This window comes from Crocuta crocuta, unplaced genomic scaffold (genome assembly GCF_008692635.1).
Source record: "Crocuta crocuta isolate KB4526 unplaced genomic scaffold, BGI_CrCroc_1.0 scaffold65, whole genome shotgun sequence".
Classification (NCBI taxonomy): domain Eukaryota; kingdom Metazoa; phylum Chordata; class Mammalia; order Carnivora; family Hyaenidae; genus Crocuta; species Crocuta crocuta.
In genome coordinates, this window is record NW_027530683.1 from 4,166,725 (window position 1) to 4,186,468 (window position 19,744).

At 37.4% G+C, this 19,744-nt stretch overlaps 1 protein-coding gene across 2 annotated transcripts in view; it reads left to right on the forward strand.

Moving 5' to 3' along the window:
* Window positions 1-19,744, forward strand: part of BAZ1A (bromodomain adjacent to zinc finger domain 1A) — a 92,929-nt gene that overhangs the window by 481 nt on the left and 72,704 nt on the right. For both annotated transcript variants that reach the window (XM_077769234.1, XM_077769235.1), the window contains exon 2: window positions 13,608-13,886. In XM_077769234.1, the coding sequence (XP_077625360.1) occupies window positions 13,608-13,886 (279 nt within the window). The remainder of the gene's footprint in view (window positions 1-13,607; window positions 13,887-19,744) is intronic.

Sequence of the window (19,744 nt, forward strand, 5' to 3'; positions counted from 1 at the left end):
CCGCGTCGCCCCTCCCCGCCTCGGCCACACGCGCACTCCGGGTCCAGTTCCGGGATCCCCGCCGGGCGGCCGAGGGGATCCCCGCTCGGGTCAGCGGCACGGGCCCCCCGTCCCTCGGCGCGGGGAGGGAATCCCCGCCCCCGGGGGCAGGAAACGGCCGGACTGGGCGTCGTGTTCTCGGTCAGGAGTGGAGACTGACGTTGGAACTAGCTGCCTAAGGGAGAGGAGGGAAGGGAGGGAGCGGAGCTGAGATTCGGTGAGGAAGGTGGGGGGGTGGGCNCTGGAGGGCGGAGGTGGGCGTTGGGGGAGGGGGTTAGGACAAGTTCAACTCCAGCCTCAGCCAGTCTCCTTTTTATCCCCCTGCGCATGTGGGTTGTCTGACATGTGCCACTCGCTATTGTTTTGATAAGAATCCCGAGCTGCTGCGTGTGTCGTTTCTGCTCCTAAATTTTCAGTACCTCTCCTGGTTTATCCCAGGAGATCCCCTCGTCCTGTAACACCAAATACCGGGGTGTTTTAGAGATATGTGTTTAAACGGGATCTCCAAGTGAGAACCTGAATTGGTCAATCAACGAAAGAGCCTGATGCTCCCATTTTCTTATGCTTTATCCTCTCCATTCATTAGGAATCTCTTTGTGGCTTAGAAACCAAGTGTTATAGCAACCAAATAAATTGTGTGTAGGAGGCACCTCTTCGGAGTGGGGGCTTTGTGATCAAGGGAGGGCTTTAGGCAAAGTCTGCACCTGTCTGAGAAATGAGTGGTGAAGTTAGAAAAGTCAGTTCCTTTGAGCTTTTATTTTAAGTAAGGCTTCTTTTTTTTCCTCAGCTCCAGAGCAAGAGTCACACATGAGCATGTTATATCTAGAGAAGTTTTTCAGCAGGCAGTACTTTTATATAGGAGTGTACATCTTAACTCTGCTCCTGTACAGACTTGTTTCGTTACTCAAATAGAGTTCACTCTTGTAACTACTTAAGTGAATTTGGATTAGGTAACTTGACAAGGATGATGTCTTTTTCTTTTCTTTTTTTTTTAAGTTAAAATCCTTGGTAATAATTCCCAATTTTAAAAAATTGTACTTAAGAGTGCCAACAAACTGGCTTAAGTTTCAGACTTTTCCCCCTTGATATAAGCAATCTTCTCTTTTTAAGAGGCTTTCCTCACTTCAGAAGGGAGCATGAATATGGCTGTATCCTTTCGGAATTAAACTTTTTATATACTTTGGTTCTTGATGACTTACTGTAATCATGGAGAAATCTGAAATGCTGAAATAAAGGAAGAGATTTTTGGTATCCTGAACCAACTGCCTTCCACTAGTATTAAGGAACTGTGTCCTTTGTAGTCTTGTAACATTAACAGATTTTTGTAAATAGCTGATTGTTTTGTTTTTTGTTGTTTTCTCTGTGCTGAGGTGTTTGTGTTTTTGGAATTTACAAGCAGTTCAGGAGAGGCCATTGGTTTAGGAGCAAAGATATTTAATATCAATCACTCTGAACAAACCAGAGCTACTAGTGTTCTTAGATATTAATCTTTGTGACTCTGAATTGGCAAAATTGGAAGAAGACTGACATCTAATTGTGTATTGCTTTCTCTCTTTTAGATGATTACAGGGAGATCTTTCCAAAATTGCATTCATGGTGTATGGTATATGGTAATCCTTAGTATTATGATAATCTGACCCTTGGTACAAATCTGGAGAAAGAAACCTGTTTCTACTCATTCAATTAATGACCAATTGGCTTATGTGAATTTGAAGATTATCCTTTAAGTGCATTAAATGAATATTTGTGTTTGTATTTGTGTAAATACCACTATGTTCACCTATTTGCCCAGGTTTTTGATTTCTCAATTATAACTTTTTCTACTTTAATCAGTCTCAAAAAGATTTTCTACACTTCCCTGCCTGGTTTTTTTTTGCAACACAATGCAAAGTAACTTTTTCCTGACTCTGGCTAGAAGAGGTTCCCAGCGACCTTTTAATTGTTAAATAGTTTTTGTCTTTATCTTAATACAGTAGTCTAACACTTTCTCCTTTGTCCTAGGCAGCAATGATCATCCTTCCATTTTATCTACGATAAGATCTATTATTGCATGATAATGCAATACATTTGTTGCCTCAAATTTTCTCTTTTCCTAGACCAAGAATTCTTTGAGACAGGGACTGTGACCAGGATGGATCCTTAGTGATTATACAGTACAAACCCTTCTTTTGCTTGTTTGTTTGAACTACATGCTCTTTAACTAATTGCTAACTCTTGTTTGACCTGCTTTCCAGAAGTAAAGAAGACTCATTAAAAATCGCACATTAACTGTAGGCAAATGTGTTAGCTAAGGTACAAAAGAATGAAACTGGACCATTGTTTTTGTGTTCTGCACAAAAATAAACTCAATGTGAATGAAAGACTTGAATGTAAGACCTGAAACCATAAAACTCCTAAAAGAAAGCTCCTAAGCGGTAAACTCCTTGACATAGTTTAAAAACCCATTAATGTGCCTGTGTGGCTCAGTTGGTTGGTCATCTGACTTTGGCTCAGGTCATGATCTCACAGACCATGAGTTCAGGCCCCGCGTTGGGCTCTGTGCTAACCCCTCAGAGCCTGGAGCCCGCTTCAGATTCTGTGTCTCCCTCTCTCTCTGCTGCTCACCTGTTCACACTGTCTCTGTCTCTCAAAAATGAATAAATGTTAAAAAAAATTTTTTTTAATTTGGAAATCTATGTGCACTCCCATGTTTGTTGCAGCAGTATTTATAATAGCCAAGATACGGAAACAACTTAGTGTTCATCAGTGGATGAGCAGGTAAAGAAATTGTGGTATATGTACAATGGAGTATTACTCGGTCATAAAAAGAGTGAAATCTTGCCATTTAATACAAACTGGATTGACTTTACTAAGTGAAACAAGTCAGACCAATGATCTCTCGTACATGTGCAATCTAGAAAAAACATAGGTTAAAAAAACACTATGCTCTGCAGTCAGTGATATTGTAATAGCAGTGTTTTGGAACAGATGGTAGCTATACTTATAGTGAATATAGCATAATGTATAAAGTTGTGAAATCACTAAGTTGAACACCTGAAACTAATGTAATTTTGTGTGCCAGTTATACTTTAAAAAAAGATTTTATCCTCCCCAAACCAGAAAACTGAGCTTGTAGGCAAAGAGAACAGAATAAAGCATGTACTTCAGTCTATTAGATAAGATAAAAAGGTATTTTGTAATTTAGTTAGCTGACAGTTTTGTTTTATTTAGGGCTGTGGATTGTTTTTTAAAAAAAAAAAAAATGGTGCATTCAGGTCTGAATACTAGAAATTCCTGATTTGTAGGCTAGGAAAATGATCAGTTGTGTTACCCAATGACTCAATCTCCTAAATAAAATTACTTTTTTTTTTTTTTTTTTTTNAGTGGAATGTGTTTACCATCTTTAAGTGAATTACACTTTTCATACAAAATGTAGGAATCTCTTTGTCAGTGACAGACAAGCTGGCTTTCCAGTGAAAAGTATTTAACTGGCTTATAAAGCACCCAATTTTCATGGTTCATCAGCTCCTCATTTGTCAATTCAGTTCTTTCAGCAGCCCTCTTTTACAGATGAGGAAACTGAACTTGAGATAAAGTAAGTCTAAGATCAGTGTCAAAAACCACCTATCTAACAGTTGGTGGGATAAGACTTTTTCACTCACATACCTAAGACTCTAGAGTTTATGTTCTTATTTATGGTCTACATGGTACATGTTATGGAGAATTCTTCCTATCATTTGTTGAAGCTTGCAGAAATGTACACCAAAAACATAGGGTACTGTTTCAAATTCAAGCTTGCTGCCTAGATCTTTTGGTAGGCACCACTCTCTATTGTCTGCTCAAACATTTGACTTCTTTCCTATATGCCCAGTGATTAAGCTTTAGATATTAAATGTACAAACTAGGATGCCATCAGTTTACAGTGGGGGGAAAATGTCCTTCATACAGACCAGTTATACTGATAATCAGCTGTGTATGAAATTTAACTATTATCTGAAGGCCATTTAGTGAGCATGGAGTCTTTTTTTTTTTTTTAATGTTTCATCTGTTTTTGAGAGAGAGAGACCATGTGAACAGGAGAGGCAGAGAGAGAGAAAGAGAGAATGATTCTGAAGCAGACTCCAGGCTCTGAGCTGTCAACACAGAGCCTGATGTGGGGCTCAAACCCACGAACCATGAGATAATGACAGATAATGTCCTGAGCTGAAGTCAGACACTTAACTGACTGAGCCATCCAGGTGCCCCATGAGAGCATGGAGTTTTGAAGGAAAGTTGGATAATCTTCATAACTTGTGTCTTCAAATTAGGTTTTCAGCTCACCTTTAGAAGTAAATCTGCTACATGTTCAGATATATAGGGACATGAGTCTCTTATTTTTAGATGATAGAACAGATTCCTAAATGCTTTTATTTGTTTCTGAGAGAGAGAGAGAATGAGTGGGGGAGGGCAAAGAGAGCAGAGCGGGGGGAGGGTGTAGGGGACAGGATCAGAAGCAGACTCCACAGTGACAGCAGCAAACCTGATAGGGACTCAGACCCACAACGAACCCTGAGGTCATGACCTGAACCAAAGTCAGATACTCAACTGACTGTGCCACCCAGGCTCCCCTTGAGTTTTACTTTTTATCTACTTAGTGGGCTACCATGTTTTGTGTTAATACATTCTTTCTTCAGACAGAATATATCTCTCAGTTATTGTTTAACAAGATAACCTAAAACTCAGTGGCTCAAAATAAATCATCCACTACTCTGTGGATTGCCAGTGTGGTTTCTGCTGGTTTCTTTGTTCATTTAGCTGTAGTCAGTTGAAGGCTAGGCTTAAGCTGGTTAGAGTAAGAGGTAGCCTCAGTCATAGGTCAGGGACCTCATCTGGGATGGCTTTTCTTTCATGTGTGTGTTCTCATTTATTGAGGTATAATTGACTAATAGAATTGTAAAATATTTTTTTTTTAATTTCTTTAATGTTTATTTTTGAGAGACAGAGTGAACAGAGGAGGGGCAGAGAGAGAAGGAGACACAGAATTGGACGCAGGCTCCAGGCTCTGAGCTGTCAGCACAGAGCCTGACATGGGGCTCAAACTCATGAACCATGAGGTCATGACCTGAGCCCGAAGTCAGAGGCTTAACTGACTGAGCCACCCAGGCACCCCTAGAATTGTAAGATACTTAAACTGTACAATGTGATGATATATTAATATTGGCATGGCTTTTCTGACCATGTGGTCTTTCATCCTCAGAAGACTGCGTGGCGCAGTCAGTTAAGGGTCAGACTCCTGGTTTCGGCTCAAGCCATGATCTTGGGTTTCCAGGGTTCGAGCCCCATGTTGGGCTCTGTGCCAACAGCACAAAGCCTGTTTAGGATTTTCTCTCTCTCTCTCTCTCCCCCTCTCTCCCTCCCCCTCTCTCTCCCTCTCCCCTCCTCTGTCCACCATCCCCCACTCACACTTTTTTTCTGTCTCTCTGAAAACAAGTAAATTTGAAAAAATGTTTAAAACATTAAGATAAAAAAATAGACTAACATGGACTGCTTTAGGTCCTCATCTCAGGGTTCCAACAGGGTGAGAGCAGAAGTCTCTTAGTGTCCTTTCTGTATTATGTTGGTCAAAGCTAATTTCAAGGCTAGTGCACTAATAGAGGCAGTGAAATAAACTCCACCTCTTGTGAGAAACAAGTACTAAAGTGATATTTATAAGGAGCCTACATACCTTCAGCCCTCTTTGCAGACAGTCTACCCCTGAGCAGCTGGTACGATTTTATGCTTGGGTCATCCTAATTGGATTTTGGGAGTTTATTGGTAATCTCTCTGCAGTTAATCCCTCTTCCTACCCTTCCCAATGCCAAACTTTTCCTTCAAAGAGTCTCAAATCTTTTATGTGTTCTTCCAACCTTGTTCCTCTATCACATTGATTATTCTATATATATATATTTTAGGGTCTCTTTGCAAATATGGTACCTGAGCAGTTAGACTTGATACTATGAGTGTACATACAGTATGCTAGGCAATCAGTATTATCTTATTACTGTATTTAATTTTCATATTAACTGTTCATGGAAGATACCGCCATTTTATAGAGGGGAACCAGGTTCAGTAAAGTTGTATAATTTAGTCACATTCTACAAGTGGTAAGCTGAGATTTAGACACTTTTCTTCTCCTTTGCATTCATATGTGTATATTTTCTCTATCTAGATGCACATAAAAACAAGTGTGGACTGCCAGTGGAGAGTATGTTTGTTTATTACTCTTTGACACTATACTTTGGAGAGTCTGGAGATACTGAGATAATTTGTCCCTCTAGTGAGAAATGAATGTACAACACAGTGGCATAAATCACATATATGCTATGGAGCCAGTGTAATGAGAGCATAGAAAATGGAGCTGATAACAGCTTTCAAATAAGGAGAGAACATCTAAGAAAGATGGAGCTATCAAGACACAGAATGGAGAAAAAGTACACTTCAAGCAGAGAATGCTCTAAAGATACTTTTTAAGCTAAGGAAACTTATAAAAAGACTTTGAAGTGTGAATTTGCAGTTCACTTAAAATTTGCCTTTTTCACATTTGTTATTGTTAAGCTGGGACTTTTGTTAAGCTACCATAATGTTTCACTTTTGTTGATTTCTATTTAAGATTTTAGTCTCTAGATTTAAAAAGTCTTTATCGCTCTTCCCCACCTTAGTGCATCTGTAGATTTTAGGAGACTGCTTTATGTGTCATGATCTAAGTGTGAGATAGCTCTAAGTAAACTGCAGAGTAATATTTCATTAACTTTTTTTTTAACTAAACATTATATTTTTAATCTCTTTCCTCCTGACCATTTGTGGATAAATGTAATAAACGTAATCTTCATCTAGCTGATTTTTCTCTATATAACATAAGGCATGTTAAGTCAGCCATGTCCAAGATGTCTTAATTTCCTGCTTTGCAACCCTGCCAGTAGAGGACATTATTAGAACAATCCATGCTGTTTTATAACAGTTGCTACTTTTCTAAGATTATAAGTTGTACTTTTCCTTCTCTTGCATATTACATGCTGTTTAAATCAGGAATTATGTTCATTTCTAACCTGTGGCTGCATTGCTCAATTATACTAATTATTTTTATGGACAGAGGAGTTTGCGTATGTCCTTTATATCTTTTATGCAGTATTATGCTGGGTCTTTCTTATCTTATGTCTAGTTGATACAGTTTTGTCCATTAAGTAGACTATACTTTGTGTTTACCTTTTCTAAATTATATTTGGCTTCTGGTTGTTATGTCACTTAATTCTTTTTGTTTTTAATTTTTTTTTAGTTTCTAGTTTTTATTTAAATTCCAGTTAACATACAACCTAATATTAGTTTCTAGTGTAGAATTTAGTGACTCATCACTGACAACACCCAGTGTTAATCACAAATGCTCTCTTTAATACCTATCACCAATTTAACCCATCCACTGCCCACCTCCCCTCCAGCAGCCCTCAGTTTATTCACTAGAGTTGAGAGTGTGTTTTATGGTTTTCCTCTTTTTTCCCCACCTATGTTCACTTGCTTTGTTTCTTAAATTCCACATGAGTGAAATCACATGGATTTTGTCTTTCTCTGACTGACATATTTCACTTAACATAATAGTCTCTCATCCATCAATGTCACTGCAAATGGCAAGATTTCATTCTTTTTGATGGCTGAGTAATGTTTCATTGTGTGTGTATACATACATACATACATACTACCTCTTATTTATCCATTCATCAGAGTCATTTGGGCTCTTTCCATATTTGGTTTTGTTGATAATCCTGCTATAAATATCTGGGTATATATATTCCTTCAGATCAGTATTTTTGTATCCTTTAGGTAAATACCTAGCAGTGTAATTCCTGGATCATAGGGTAGTCTATTTTTAACTTTTTGAGGAACCTCCATACTGTTTTCCAGAGTGGCTGTACCAGTTTGCATTCCCATCAACAGTGTAAGAGTGTTCCCCTTTCTCTATATCCTTACCAACATCTCTTGTTTTGTGTTGCTAATTTTAGCCATTCTGTGTCACTTCATTCTTAATCTTATTCTAGTAGATTTTTAGTTTGCCAAATAACCTTCTAAGTTAACAGTATGTTGCTCTTTGTTCCTTAGTTTGTTCACCAGAGAGTTGGTTGAGTTTATATTAATTAGAGGTGTGTTCTTGCCAGTAGTCGACCTGCTAACTCAGAAGCAAGTTTTCCCTAAGAAATAATGGTAAAGATCAAGGGGCATTAAGGAAGACACTTGTTGAAATGAGCACTGGATGTTTTATGTAGGGGATGAATCACTAGATTCTACTCCTGAAATCATTGAACTATATGCTAACTAACTTGGAAATAGATTTTAAAAAAAAAGTATGGGGGCCAGAAGTAATCTATGGAAAATTCTTCCCAACATCAGATGTACTATAAATGTAAGCAGAGGGCAGAGGATTTTGTTCTTATTAGTGACTCGTCAAAATGAAAATGCTCTCCAGGCAGGAATTGTGGTGCATTAAAGATGACTGTAATTCTTTGTCACTCCTTCCAGTTAAAAAAAAAAAAAGGAAAGAAAGAAAGGTAAAGAGCAGAAGTCATCAAACTCTTAAAGGGCCAGATAATAGTCAAATTTTAGGCTTTGTAGGCCATGGTGTCTGTTGTACCTATCTAACTCCATGGGACTTAGTGAAAAAGCAATCATAGATAATACCTAAAGGTATGGGTGATGGGTGTGACTGTGTTTCAATAAAACTACAAAAACAAGTGGAAAGCTAGGTTTGGCCTCCAAGCAAGTAGTAAGCTCATCTCTGGTAAAGAAGATTGTTGAAGGAATGTACTAATAATAATAAGTTGGAGATGTAATAATCTATATTTGCCTAAAAATATTTATATAAAACAGTATTTTATGCTTTATAAATTGTTGCTTACAATGGTAAAATGGGCTTCTGTAACATTTTCATCGTTTTATATTCTTATAGTGTAGAAATTGAAGAGACACTGTAACCTACCCCCAAGAGTTTATTATTATTAACAAAATCCTATGTACTTGAATGTGTATGACAAATGACTGAACACTGGATTTATAGAAGTATGAGAAAGTGAAGGTATAGAATGTTAGAGATGGTGGCTTGCTGCTTGGGGGTGATGAATAGGGAGAAATAGCCCTTGGGCTTTTTTTTTTCTTGCTTTAAAATGGCCACTATGATAGTGTGCCGTGTCTCCCTCCTCCTGAGTGTAGATCTTTGTGCACAACAGAGCTATAATATAACAACTTTGCAGAGTAGAATGCTACAGGGGCAACAAACAGTACAAACACTTTGCAAGAGGAGCTGGAAACCTGAATGTAGAAGGACAGCTGTACAACATTGGTTACTAACTATCCTCTTTTTCCACCTGGTAACACATGTTTGGTGGAGGTTTGTGGCACTTGTGCCATTGCTCTTTGGTGTTTTGAACAATGTCAAGACATCAAAATAGTGTTTATTGCAGCTCAGTACCCTGTCTCCTTGACATGACACCAAATACCCCATGACCTACTAATTACCCCAGGCTACCAAATACCAAATCACTATGGCTAGAGCTATACTGTCCAACATAGGAGCCATTACTTGGCATGGGCTTGTTAAGAACTTGATAATCAGAATTAAGATGCGCAATAGAGGCACAATATATACTGGATTTTGAAGACATAGTACAAAAAATATAATTTAAAATATTTACACATTGAAGAATTTATAATTGATTACAGATTGAAATAAAGCATCTGTGGATGTATTGGTTAAATAAAATATATAAAATTAATACATAGGATTATTGGGGCGCCTGGGTGGCTTAGTCGGTTAAGCGTCCGACTTTCGCTTAGGTCATGATCTCACGGTTCGTGGGTTCGGGCCCCGCGTCGGGCTCTGTGCTGACTGCCAGCTCAGAGCCTGGAGCCTATTTCAGAGTTTGTATCTCCTTCTCTCTCTGACCCTCGCCTGCTCACGCTGTCTCTCTCTCTCTCTCTCTCTCTCTCTCTCTCTCTCTCCCTCTCTCCCTCTCTCTCTCCCCCCCCACTCTCTCTCTCTCCTAGAAATAAATAAAAATTAAAAAAAATACATAAGATTATTGTTTCTTTTAAAATTGTTAAATGTGACCACTAGAAAATTTAAAATTTTATGTGTGGCTAGCATTGTTACTTCTATTAGCACTGGTTTAGAGACTACTTAATGTAGTAAGCTCCTTAGATTTGAAGTATATTTTTCTTAAGTAGCACTAAATATAGTTTAAATTAATAGTAGTATACCTTATGTACATCATGTGCTGATTAGGTGCTGGCTTGGTAAGCTGAGTCTTACACACATGTTTGTTCCAACAGGAAGAAGTTTAAAACTTTTATAAAGTTTCCTAAGTGATCTGTAGTTTTAGGAAGTAAAGCTTAAGACCAAGATCCATCCTTTCATTCGTTTTATTCTGTACCTTTGATAACCACTTAATTGGTATACCTATTGTTGATCTCTTATCTAATAAATTATTTATTTGGCATAGATTTTCTTGATTATGAGAACCAGATTACATTAATCTGTTTTCTTTCTGGCATTTCTTTCTTCAACTCTGTTTCCTCTACAGCCTAACTTTTTAACACCACTTCCTCCAAAAACCGATTCTAGTATTTCTTGATCTTTTTTGCCTCTCTCTCCTCCTTCACTTCCTCTGAACTCCCAAAGGATATCTGCTTCTGTCTTTTAATCACTTTGTAATTTTAATTTTAATGGCATATATCCATTATCTCCTCTACTAAAAGGTACATACTTCAAAAGGATTTTTTTGGTACTAAGTCCTGTAACTTGGTGTATTCGGGTAACGTCTTTAGATCTCATTTATATTAAGACAGGATTAGTTTCTCTTTATTTCCATAGATTTCATTCTTGTTGTTCTGCAGATAAATATACAAATGAAACCATGTTAATAGAATTACCTCAAATCTTGTTTGGAGATCGGACTACTTACTATAGGGATAACCTATACCAATATACTAATTAGGAAGTAAACATATAGCAGCCTTAATACTTTTTAGAATAATTACAGAAGGAAAGGGGGGATTTCAGGAAGGAGAAAAATGAGTAGTCACAAATAATTAGTGAAAAGTACACCAAAGTATAGAGAGGGACTGGAAAACATTGTGGAGGTTCCTCAAAAATTAACAATAGAACTCTCCTATGACCCAGCAATCAATAGCACTGCTAGGAATTTACCCAAAGGATACAGGAGTGATGATGCATAGGGGCACTTGTACCCCAATGTTCACAGCAGCACTCTCAACAATAGCCAAAACGTGGAAAGAGCCTAAGTGTCCATCAGCAGACAAATGGATCAAGAAGATGTGGTTTATCTATACAGTGGAATACTACATGGCAATGAGAAAGAATGAAATCTGGCCATGTGTAGCAACGTGGATGGAACTTGAGGGTGTTATGCTGAGCAAAATAAGTCAGGCAGAGAAAGACAGATACCATATGTTTGCATGTATAGGAGGATTAGGAGGAACTTAACAGAGGACCATGGGGGAGAAGAAGGGGAAAAATAGTGGGGAAGAGGGAGGGAGGCAAACCATGAGAGACTCTTGGATCCTGAGAACAAACTGAGGGCAGATGGGGGTGGGGAGGAGGGTAAGGGGGGTAATGGGCATGGAAGAGGGCACTTGTTGGGATGAGCACTGGGTGTTATATGGAAACCAACTTGACAATAAACTATTTTTTAAAATAGTGTAAAGAGGGAAAAACATTTACTCAACATATTACCACTTAGAAGCAACCATTATTACCCTTTTTACATATGTCTAACCTTCTGTGTTCTAAAATGTGTTGATTATAAAAAATAATACAAGTGCATGCTCCTTATAAAACTTCAGACAGGGGCACCTGGGTGGCTCAGTCGGTTAAGCGTCCGACTTCAGCTCAGGTCATGATCTCACGGTTCGTGGGTTCGAGCCCTGCATGGGGTTCTGTGCCGACAGGTAGCTCAGAGCCTGGAGCCTGTTTCGGATTCTGTGTCTCCCTCTCTCTCTGACCCTCCCCTGCTCATTCTGTCTCTCCTTTTCTCTCAGAAACAGATAAAACATTTTTTTTAAAAAGTTTTTTTTAAAAAACCCCAAACAATATCGAAATATTTAGAACAACAAATTTTCCTTTTCCTTCCTTTGCAGTCCCTCCCTTTCTCCATAAGGAACATCTGTTTATAGTATTTGTATAAATAACACATTTTTGTTATTCTAATCAATGTATATGGGATTGTGTTATTCAGTGATTTGAGTTTTTTCTACTTAACATACCTTTGAGATTTTTCCATATTATGAATCTCTTGCATTTTAAAAGTAACTGATAGATTTTTTTTTTTAATTTTTAAATGTTTTATTTATTTCTGAGAGAGAGGGAGAGACAGCATGAACAGGGGAGGGTCAGAGAGAGAGGGAGACACAGAATCTGAAACAGGCTCCAGGCTCTGAGCTAGTGGTCAGCACAGAGCCCAATGCGGGGCTTAAACCCACAAACCGTGAGATCACGACCTGAGCCGAAGTGGGAAGCTCAACCGACTGAGCCACCCAGGCACCCCCTGATAAAATTGTTTAAAAGAAATGCTCATATTAAGAAATTCTAACAGTGCAGAAAAGCACTCAGTACGGTGGTCCCTCAAACCCATCCCTACTTTGTAGTTCTTGCCTTGATTTTTGTAGAACCTTCTAGAAATCCTTTATGCTTCTTTAGGTTATCTTTTTTTGCCTGCCTGCCTGCCTGCCTTCTTTCTTTTTGATGCAAGTGGGACCATATAATGTATATTGTTTTGGTAAGCTTTTACTTTCAAGCATACAGAAGGGAGGGCGCCTCTGTGTTTCAGTCAGTTGAGTGTCCCACTTTGGCTCAGATCATGATCTCAGGGTTTCTGAGTAGGAGCCTAACAGGCTCGCAGCTGTCAGTGCAGTGCCCACTTTGGATCTTCGGTCCCCATCTTTCTCTGCCCCTCCCCTACTCGTGTTCTCTCTCAAGAATAATAAAACATTTTTTAAAACTTACAAAAATATAGGAGGGAATCAAACTGGAAAGGTTTTTTTTTTCTTGTAAACATGTTATTTAAGTACTCTCCTCATACTGTTTAATGACTGTGATTTTTATTATTTTCATGATTATGATTTTCATAAAGTACTATACTATAATTTACCTAACTTTTCTCATTTTACTTAGATTGCCAGTTTCTCACTATTATGTTAAAACTTTTAAAAGTTAATGGTTAAGTGCTTAAATTGTCTCTAGTGTTTTGGCTGCTTTGGAATTAAAAGCTTTAATATTAGAAGAAAAAAAGAGGGTTGAGTTTATTTGCAGTTTACTCCCAATTTCAAAAGTGATGGAAATCAAAGTTCAATTATGGCTGAGTGTACCTTTAAATTGCAAAATATAAGTGTCTAGTTTAAATATGCTTTTTTCTTAGGCTTGTATAAGTTGTACAAGTTGATGAGTTACTAAACTCTTGTTCTGTGATTCTATGTAAAATTTTGCAATGAAAGCACAATCCTTTATCATCTTTTAACGTAAAATTTATGGAATGATAGGTAATGAATGGATTTTGTTTTTGTTTTTTAATCAGTGACTTTTTTGAACGAACCATTCTGTGCAACAGTCTTGTGTGGAGTTGTGCTGTGACGGGTAGACCTGGACTGACCTATCAGGAAGCACTTGAGTCAGAAAAAAAAGCAAGACAGAATCTTCAGAGTTTTCCAGAACCACTAATTATTCCAGTTTTATACTTGACCAACCTTACCCATCGTTCACGCTTACATGAAATTTGTGATGATATTTTTGCATATGTCAAGGATCGATATTTTGTTGAAGAAACTGTTGAAGTCATTAGGAACAATGGTGCAAGGTAAAGTACTTTTAATTTTTCCTTTTAATACCCATACATTCACATCACTCAAAACTCAAAATACACAAAAAGGTAAACTGAAGAAAGCTTCTCTTCTTCTGACCTCCCACTACTCTCTTACCCTCCCCACAGAAAACCCTAGTGTTGGCAGTTTCTTATATTTTTCCAAAGCTAATTTTTATACAGACCACCAAAAGCATGTACTTGCCTAGATACTTGTATACATATGCGCACAAGCACACACACAATCTCCAGTCCCTTTTTAATGCCAAAGGTAACATTTTTGCATTAAAATATCTTTTTCATTTAAAATATCTTGAAGATCAGTCCATTGCTTTATGAAACAACTTTCTTCTCTTTTTAATTTACTGTATAATAAGTTCCACTGTGTGGAAGTTCCATCTTTAAAGATCATCTACTTTGTCCTCATTGTGTTACCAAATGATTAAAATATGCATGTATTTCTTCCTGAATTTTAGTAAATTTCTTTGATAATATGTGGACTGACTTGTTTATATACTCCACTAAGCTCTCTTTTTCCCAGCTCTTCAATAAAAGAATGAATTTTTCATATAAAAAAATTTTAAGTGACATTATCTATGGCACTAAGAATGTTTGAATTGTTGCTGCTTTCCTGAAGTCTTAACCATTGTGATTGGCTAGTCACAAATATTTATCATGGTAATTTTTATTTGCACTAAAACTTTTTATAGCCTCTTGGAATCATACATAGTTTCCTGTATCTCATTTCTTTCACCTAGTGTAATGTTTTCACGGTTTATCCACATGGTAGCATGTATCAGTATTTTTATATTTATTGATAAATTCTACTGTATGGATCTATCACATTTTGTCTATCTGTTCATCAGTTGACAGGTATTTAGGTTGTTTCCACTTTTTGGCTATTCTAAGTAATTCTCTTACAATAGGCATTCATGTACAGGTTTTTGTGTGAACATATGTTCTCAGTTCTCTTGGGTATACACCTAGAAGTAGAATTGCTAAGTTATATGGTAACTGTTTAGCATTTGAAGAATAGCCCCACTTCAAGAGCAGCTGCATCATTTGACACTCCTCCTAGAAGTGTATGAGAGTTGCAGTTTGTCCACATCCTCACCAAGCCCTATCTGTGCACAATCTGTTATTGTCCATCTTTTTTATTTTGCTATCCTAGTGGGTGTGGATTGGTGTCTTGTGGTAGTTTTGATTTGCATTTCCCTAATGACCGTGTTAAGCATTGTGTCGTGTGCTCACTGTTCATTTATGTATCTTCTTTGCAGAAATGTCTGTTTTGGCCCTTTGCCCATTTTTAAATTGACTTCTTTATCTTTTTTATTACTGAGTTGTAAGAGTTCTTTGTGTTTTTGGCTGCAAATCCTTTATATGATTTGCAGAGATTTGCTTCCATTCTAGGAGTTGTATTTTCACTTTCTTGATGGTACCATTTGTAGTACCATCTCCCTTTGCTTTGAACTTTTGTTTCTACTTATTAATGACCTAAACCTTTTTTTCTATCTCTGGTAGTACTTACTAGTGGTCTTCAAGACTGCTTCATCCACCAGAATTAGATTTACTGGAAAGAACATGCTGAGTTACAAGAAAATGGGACAGAGGCCATTCTTAGGTTGAATTAGTCAGTATAGGTACTCTGGATCTTCTCACCTCAGTATCCATCTCTTGTTGTCTCATTTATCTTTCAGTATTCCTCCCCTCTTTCTTGTTGCCTTTTACAAGTATAGATTAGGTGTTTCCCTACTTAATAAGACTTTCTGTTTTGAAATAAGCAGTCAGCTAACAGATTCTTCTAGAAGATCCTTTGCCTTCTGTCTGTTATGCCAGAATAGTAAAGAGAACAGCTGACTACTTGACTGAGGCAAGGATTTAGCTCTTTATCCTCCACCCCCCCCAATCCTGATTACCACCCAGCTTGCCTGCCAGTTGTACAGACATTTGTTCTCAGCTACTTCTTTAGAGCCTACAGAAGAAGTGAGAGAATGGGTGGTCTTATGTAAAGAACACTAAGCTAGGAGTCATGTCTATTAATTCTTAAATACCTGCCAGATGCCTTATGTACATATTATACTAGCAGCTAAGACCTTATTGTTTCCATTTACAGATGAGGAAACAGGTCCGAAGAAGTCAAATGATTTTTTTGTAATGTTTATCATATATATACTCATCTCCTGCTGTTTACTTGCACTGTTCTAGATGCTGGAAATACAGCAGTGAACAAAACAAAGTCTTGGAGCTTCCATTCCAGTCTTACAAGTAGTAAGTGGTAGGATTTAAATTGAGGTAGAACTGGGGTACCTAACTGGCTCAGTCGGTAGAGCACATGACTCTCCACCTCAGGATCATGAGTTTGGGCCATGTGTTGGGCATAGAGCCTACTTTAAAAAACAATTTTTTTTTTAATTCAGATAAACTGACTTACAACATCACTATAATTTCTTTCACTGTAACTGTATCATTGCCTCCTTGGTTTTGGATTCTCTGCCATTTACTTGTTTTAAACTTGTTCTGAGCAAGTATTTTAAACTCTTAAGTTTTTGTCTTTTTTCGTCTGCTAAATGGACCCCTGCCTTAAAGGTTTGCCACACAGGATGAAATGATATAATGAATGTGAATTTTTTTAATGTTGCCATTTGATAGAGGTGTCATGTTAGTACTTGAATGTGCATATTGGGGACCATGCAGTTTGGCAGGGGTGGGGGTTGTTTTATGACAGATATCAGTAATGATGTGAGGCTACAATAATTGCCTGGGCCACTGTAACCAGGAATCAAATTTCTCAGTTGTAGCTTTTAAAGGAAACCCCACAGTTAATTTCACTGTCTAAGAAAGACATAGTTGTTTGTTTTTGAAGATAGCTATCCCATATTTGTACGTGGTTTTCTAAAAAATGCTACACATGCAGATTTTAAGACATCTAAGTTTCAGTTAACTTAAATCTGAATCAAGATTAAGACATCTAAGTTTCACTTAACTAATCAAGCCTGATTATCATTGTTCAGTGAAGGGTTGGGAGGATGGTGACCTAGAGCTTAAATATGTACATGATAAACCCATCTTCTCCCCCTACCCTGGAACTGGAGAATTAAATCAGGAGAAATAAGGTGGAAACCACTAGAGAAATACACATTTTAGATTCGTGAGTAATTTTTCAGTTGAAGGACAGAGCTAGAGTTTGAGAGAATTGGAAAGATTGATTCAATATAATTGTTTATTTGGTAATCTTTTAAAATTAAAGTGGACTTTGGGCAACTTGTTTTCAGACATTTTACAAGCACAGTGAGGATATTCTGGGAGTTCACAGGAGTTTGCAGCAACTGATATGAGGAGGTACCTCTAAAAAGGAGGTATACTGACAGTGAGAAGTGGCCCTGAAAGGAAAGAAGGAGATGGAATAAACATTAACTACTGGCTAATGGTTGAGTATACTGGCCTGGCTTAGTATATGATTTAGTAGCATTAGAAGGCATTGTAGAATTGAAAGTATACTAGCATTCATTGAACTTTCCTCTATGCTAGGCAATGTACCACTGCTTTCGTTTTAATTCTCATGATATTGATAGGTGACCCAGAATTCTCCAAAAGTTGTATGCTCCTTGGTATTTACCAGAGGAGTTGAAAACCTAATGTCTACAAAGACCTGCAGATGAATGTGTATAGCAGCTTTATTAATAACTTTCAAAATTTGAAAGCAACCGAAACCTCCTTCCTAGGTAAATGGATAAACTGGTACATCCACATAATGGAATACTATTCAGTGGTAAAAAGAAATGAGCTGTCAAGCCATGAAAAGATAAGAAGGAACCTTAAGTGACTATTACTGTGTAATAGAAGCCAATCTGAAAAGGGTACATACGGTATGGCATTCTAGAAAAGGTAAAACTGTGGATGCAGTAAAAAGATCAGTGGTTGCCAGTGGCTGAGGTGGAGTTGGAGAGACATGAATAGGTGGAGTACAGAGGCTGTTTATAGCGGTGAAAGTACTCTGTGTACTGTAATTATGCATACATGCCATATACATTTGTCCAAACCCATAGAATGTATAACACCAAGAGTGAGCTCTAATGTAAGCTGTGGACTTCAAATAATGATGATGTGTCAGTGTAGATTCATCACTTGCAACAAATGTACTACCTCTGGTAGGGGGATATTGATAATTGGAGAGCCTATGAATGTGGGGCAGTGAGGGGTATATGGGAAATCTCTATATCTTTCTCTCAGTTTTGCTGTGAAATCTTAAAAACTTCTAAAAAAACTAAAGTCTTTACATTAACAATAAAAGTATGCGCTCTGCCTATTAAGACTGAACTATATAATTTTTTTAAAAATCTGCTTTTTTTCCTATAAAGATTCCTATATATCAAAATTCTAAAAGGTGAAGGCCTAGAGCGCATTTCCCAAGTGTTCCTTTCAGAGATAATCACTGTCAAAAATTAGTACATAGTTCTCTTTTTATTATACTACACTAAATTAAAAAAAAGGTAATCTGCTTTTTTACTTAGTACTGGTTTAGATATTTTCTTATATCAAAATTCATAGATGTGCACCATTTCTAATTGGTTTTGCATAAGCTGGTTAAACTACTGGTTCCTAAAAAGCTTCCTTGTTTTTTCGGAGGCTGAAGAAAGTTATTCCTTTGCTAGCCTTGTATAAATTTTCCCTTTGAAAACAATAAACTGTATTTTCTTCCAAATCTCTGACCTTTCACTGATAGATCTCTCCCCCTACGTAGATTAAATCAGTGAAATAGGAGAATTGGATTTGCACCAAAGAGTTTCATTTATAGCCAGATTTTCCCAAATATTATCCCTATACTACTTAGATTTAAATTTGCAAAGATAAGAGACTGTTGTTCACTATTATTTTTAGAATTGCCCTGTAAAATAAAAATTACAGCATTCTTTTTAATCTGAGAAACTTACGTTAGTTTGGCATTAAATAGCGACCAACCAACTAGAACTTTTAACTTTATTTTTTTTTTTTAAGTTTATTTATTTTGAGGGGAGCCTGGGTGGCTTAGTTAAGTGTCTGACTTCGGTTCAGGTCATGATCTCACAGTCCGTGGGTCCGAGCCCCACATCCAGCTCTGTGCTGACAGCTCAGAGCCTGGAGCCTGCTTTGGATTCTATGTGTCCCTCTCTCTCTGCCCCTCCCCTGCTTGTGCTCTGTCTCTCTTCCAAAAGTAAATAAACATTAAAAAAAAAAAGTTTATTTATTTTGAGAGAGAAAGAGCATGCATGTGCAGTGGGGGAGGACCAGGGACAGAGTGATGGAGAGAATCCCAAGCAGCCTCTGCCCCCAGCAGTGTGGAACCCAAGCACGGGGATCGATCCCATGAACTGAGATATCATGACCTGAGCTGAAATCAAGAGTCAGATGCTTAACTGACTCAGCTACCCAGACGCCCCAAGCTTTTAACTATATTAAAGTATATTTCCTGTAGCTTTCTATGTTTCATAGGTGGAATGCTTTAAATGCTTTAGTCTTTAAGATGTAAGGAAATTAGCATTAAATTAAGTATGAAATGTAGAAATAGGCACTTCGTATTTATTAGAATTGGAAATGAGAAAATGAACTTTTAAATCTTTGAGTTCTTTTTTTTTATTTTGCTAGCCTAAATGGTATTAGTGAATCATAATTAAACTACATTAATATTGAGGACAAAGAGAAATACTAAATATATTGAGAAGATAGGATGAAAGAGAAATAAGCTAGGACCAAATTTAATTATTTTTTTTAATGTTTATTTATTTTTGAGAGCATGAGCAGGGGAGGGGAGGGGGAACAGAGGATCCAAAGCGGGCTCTGCACTGTCAGCAGAAAACCCAATATAGGGCTCAAACTCA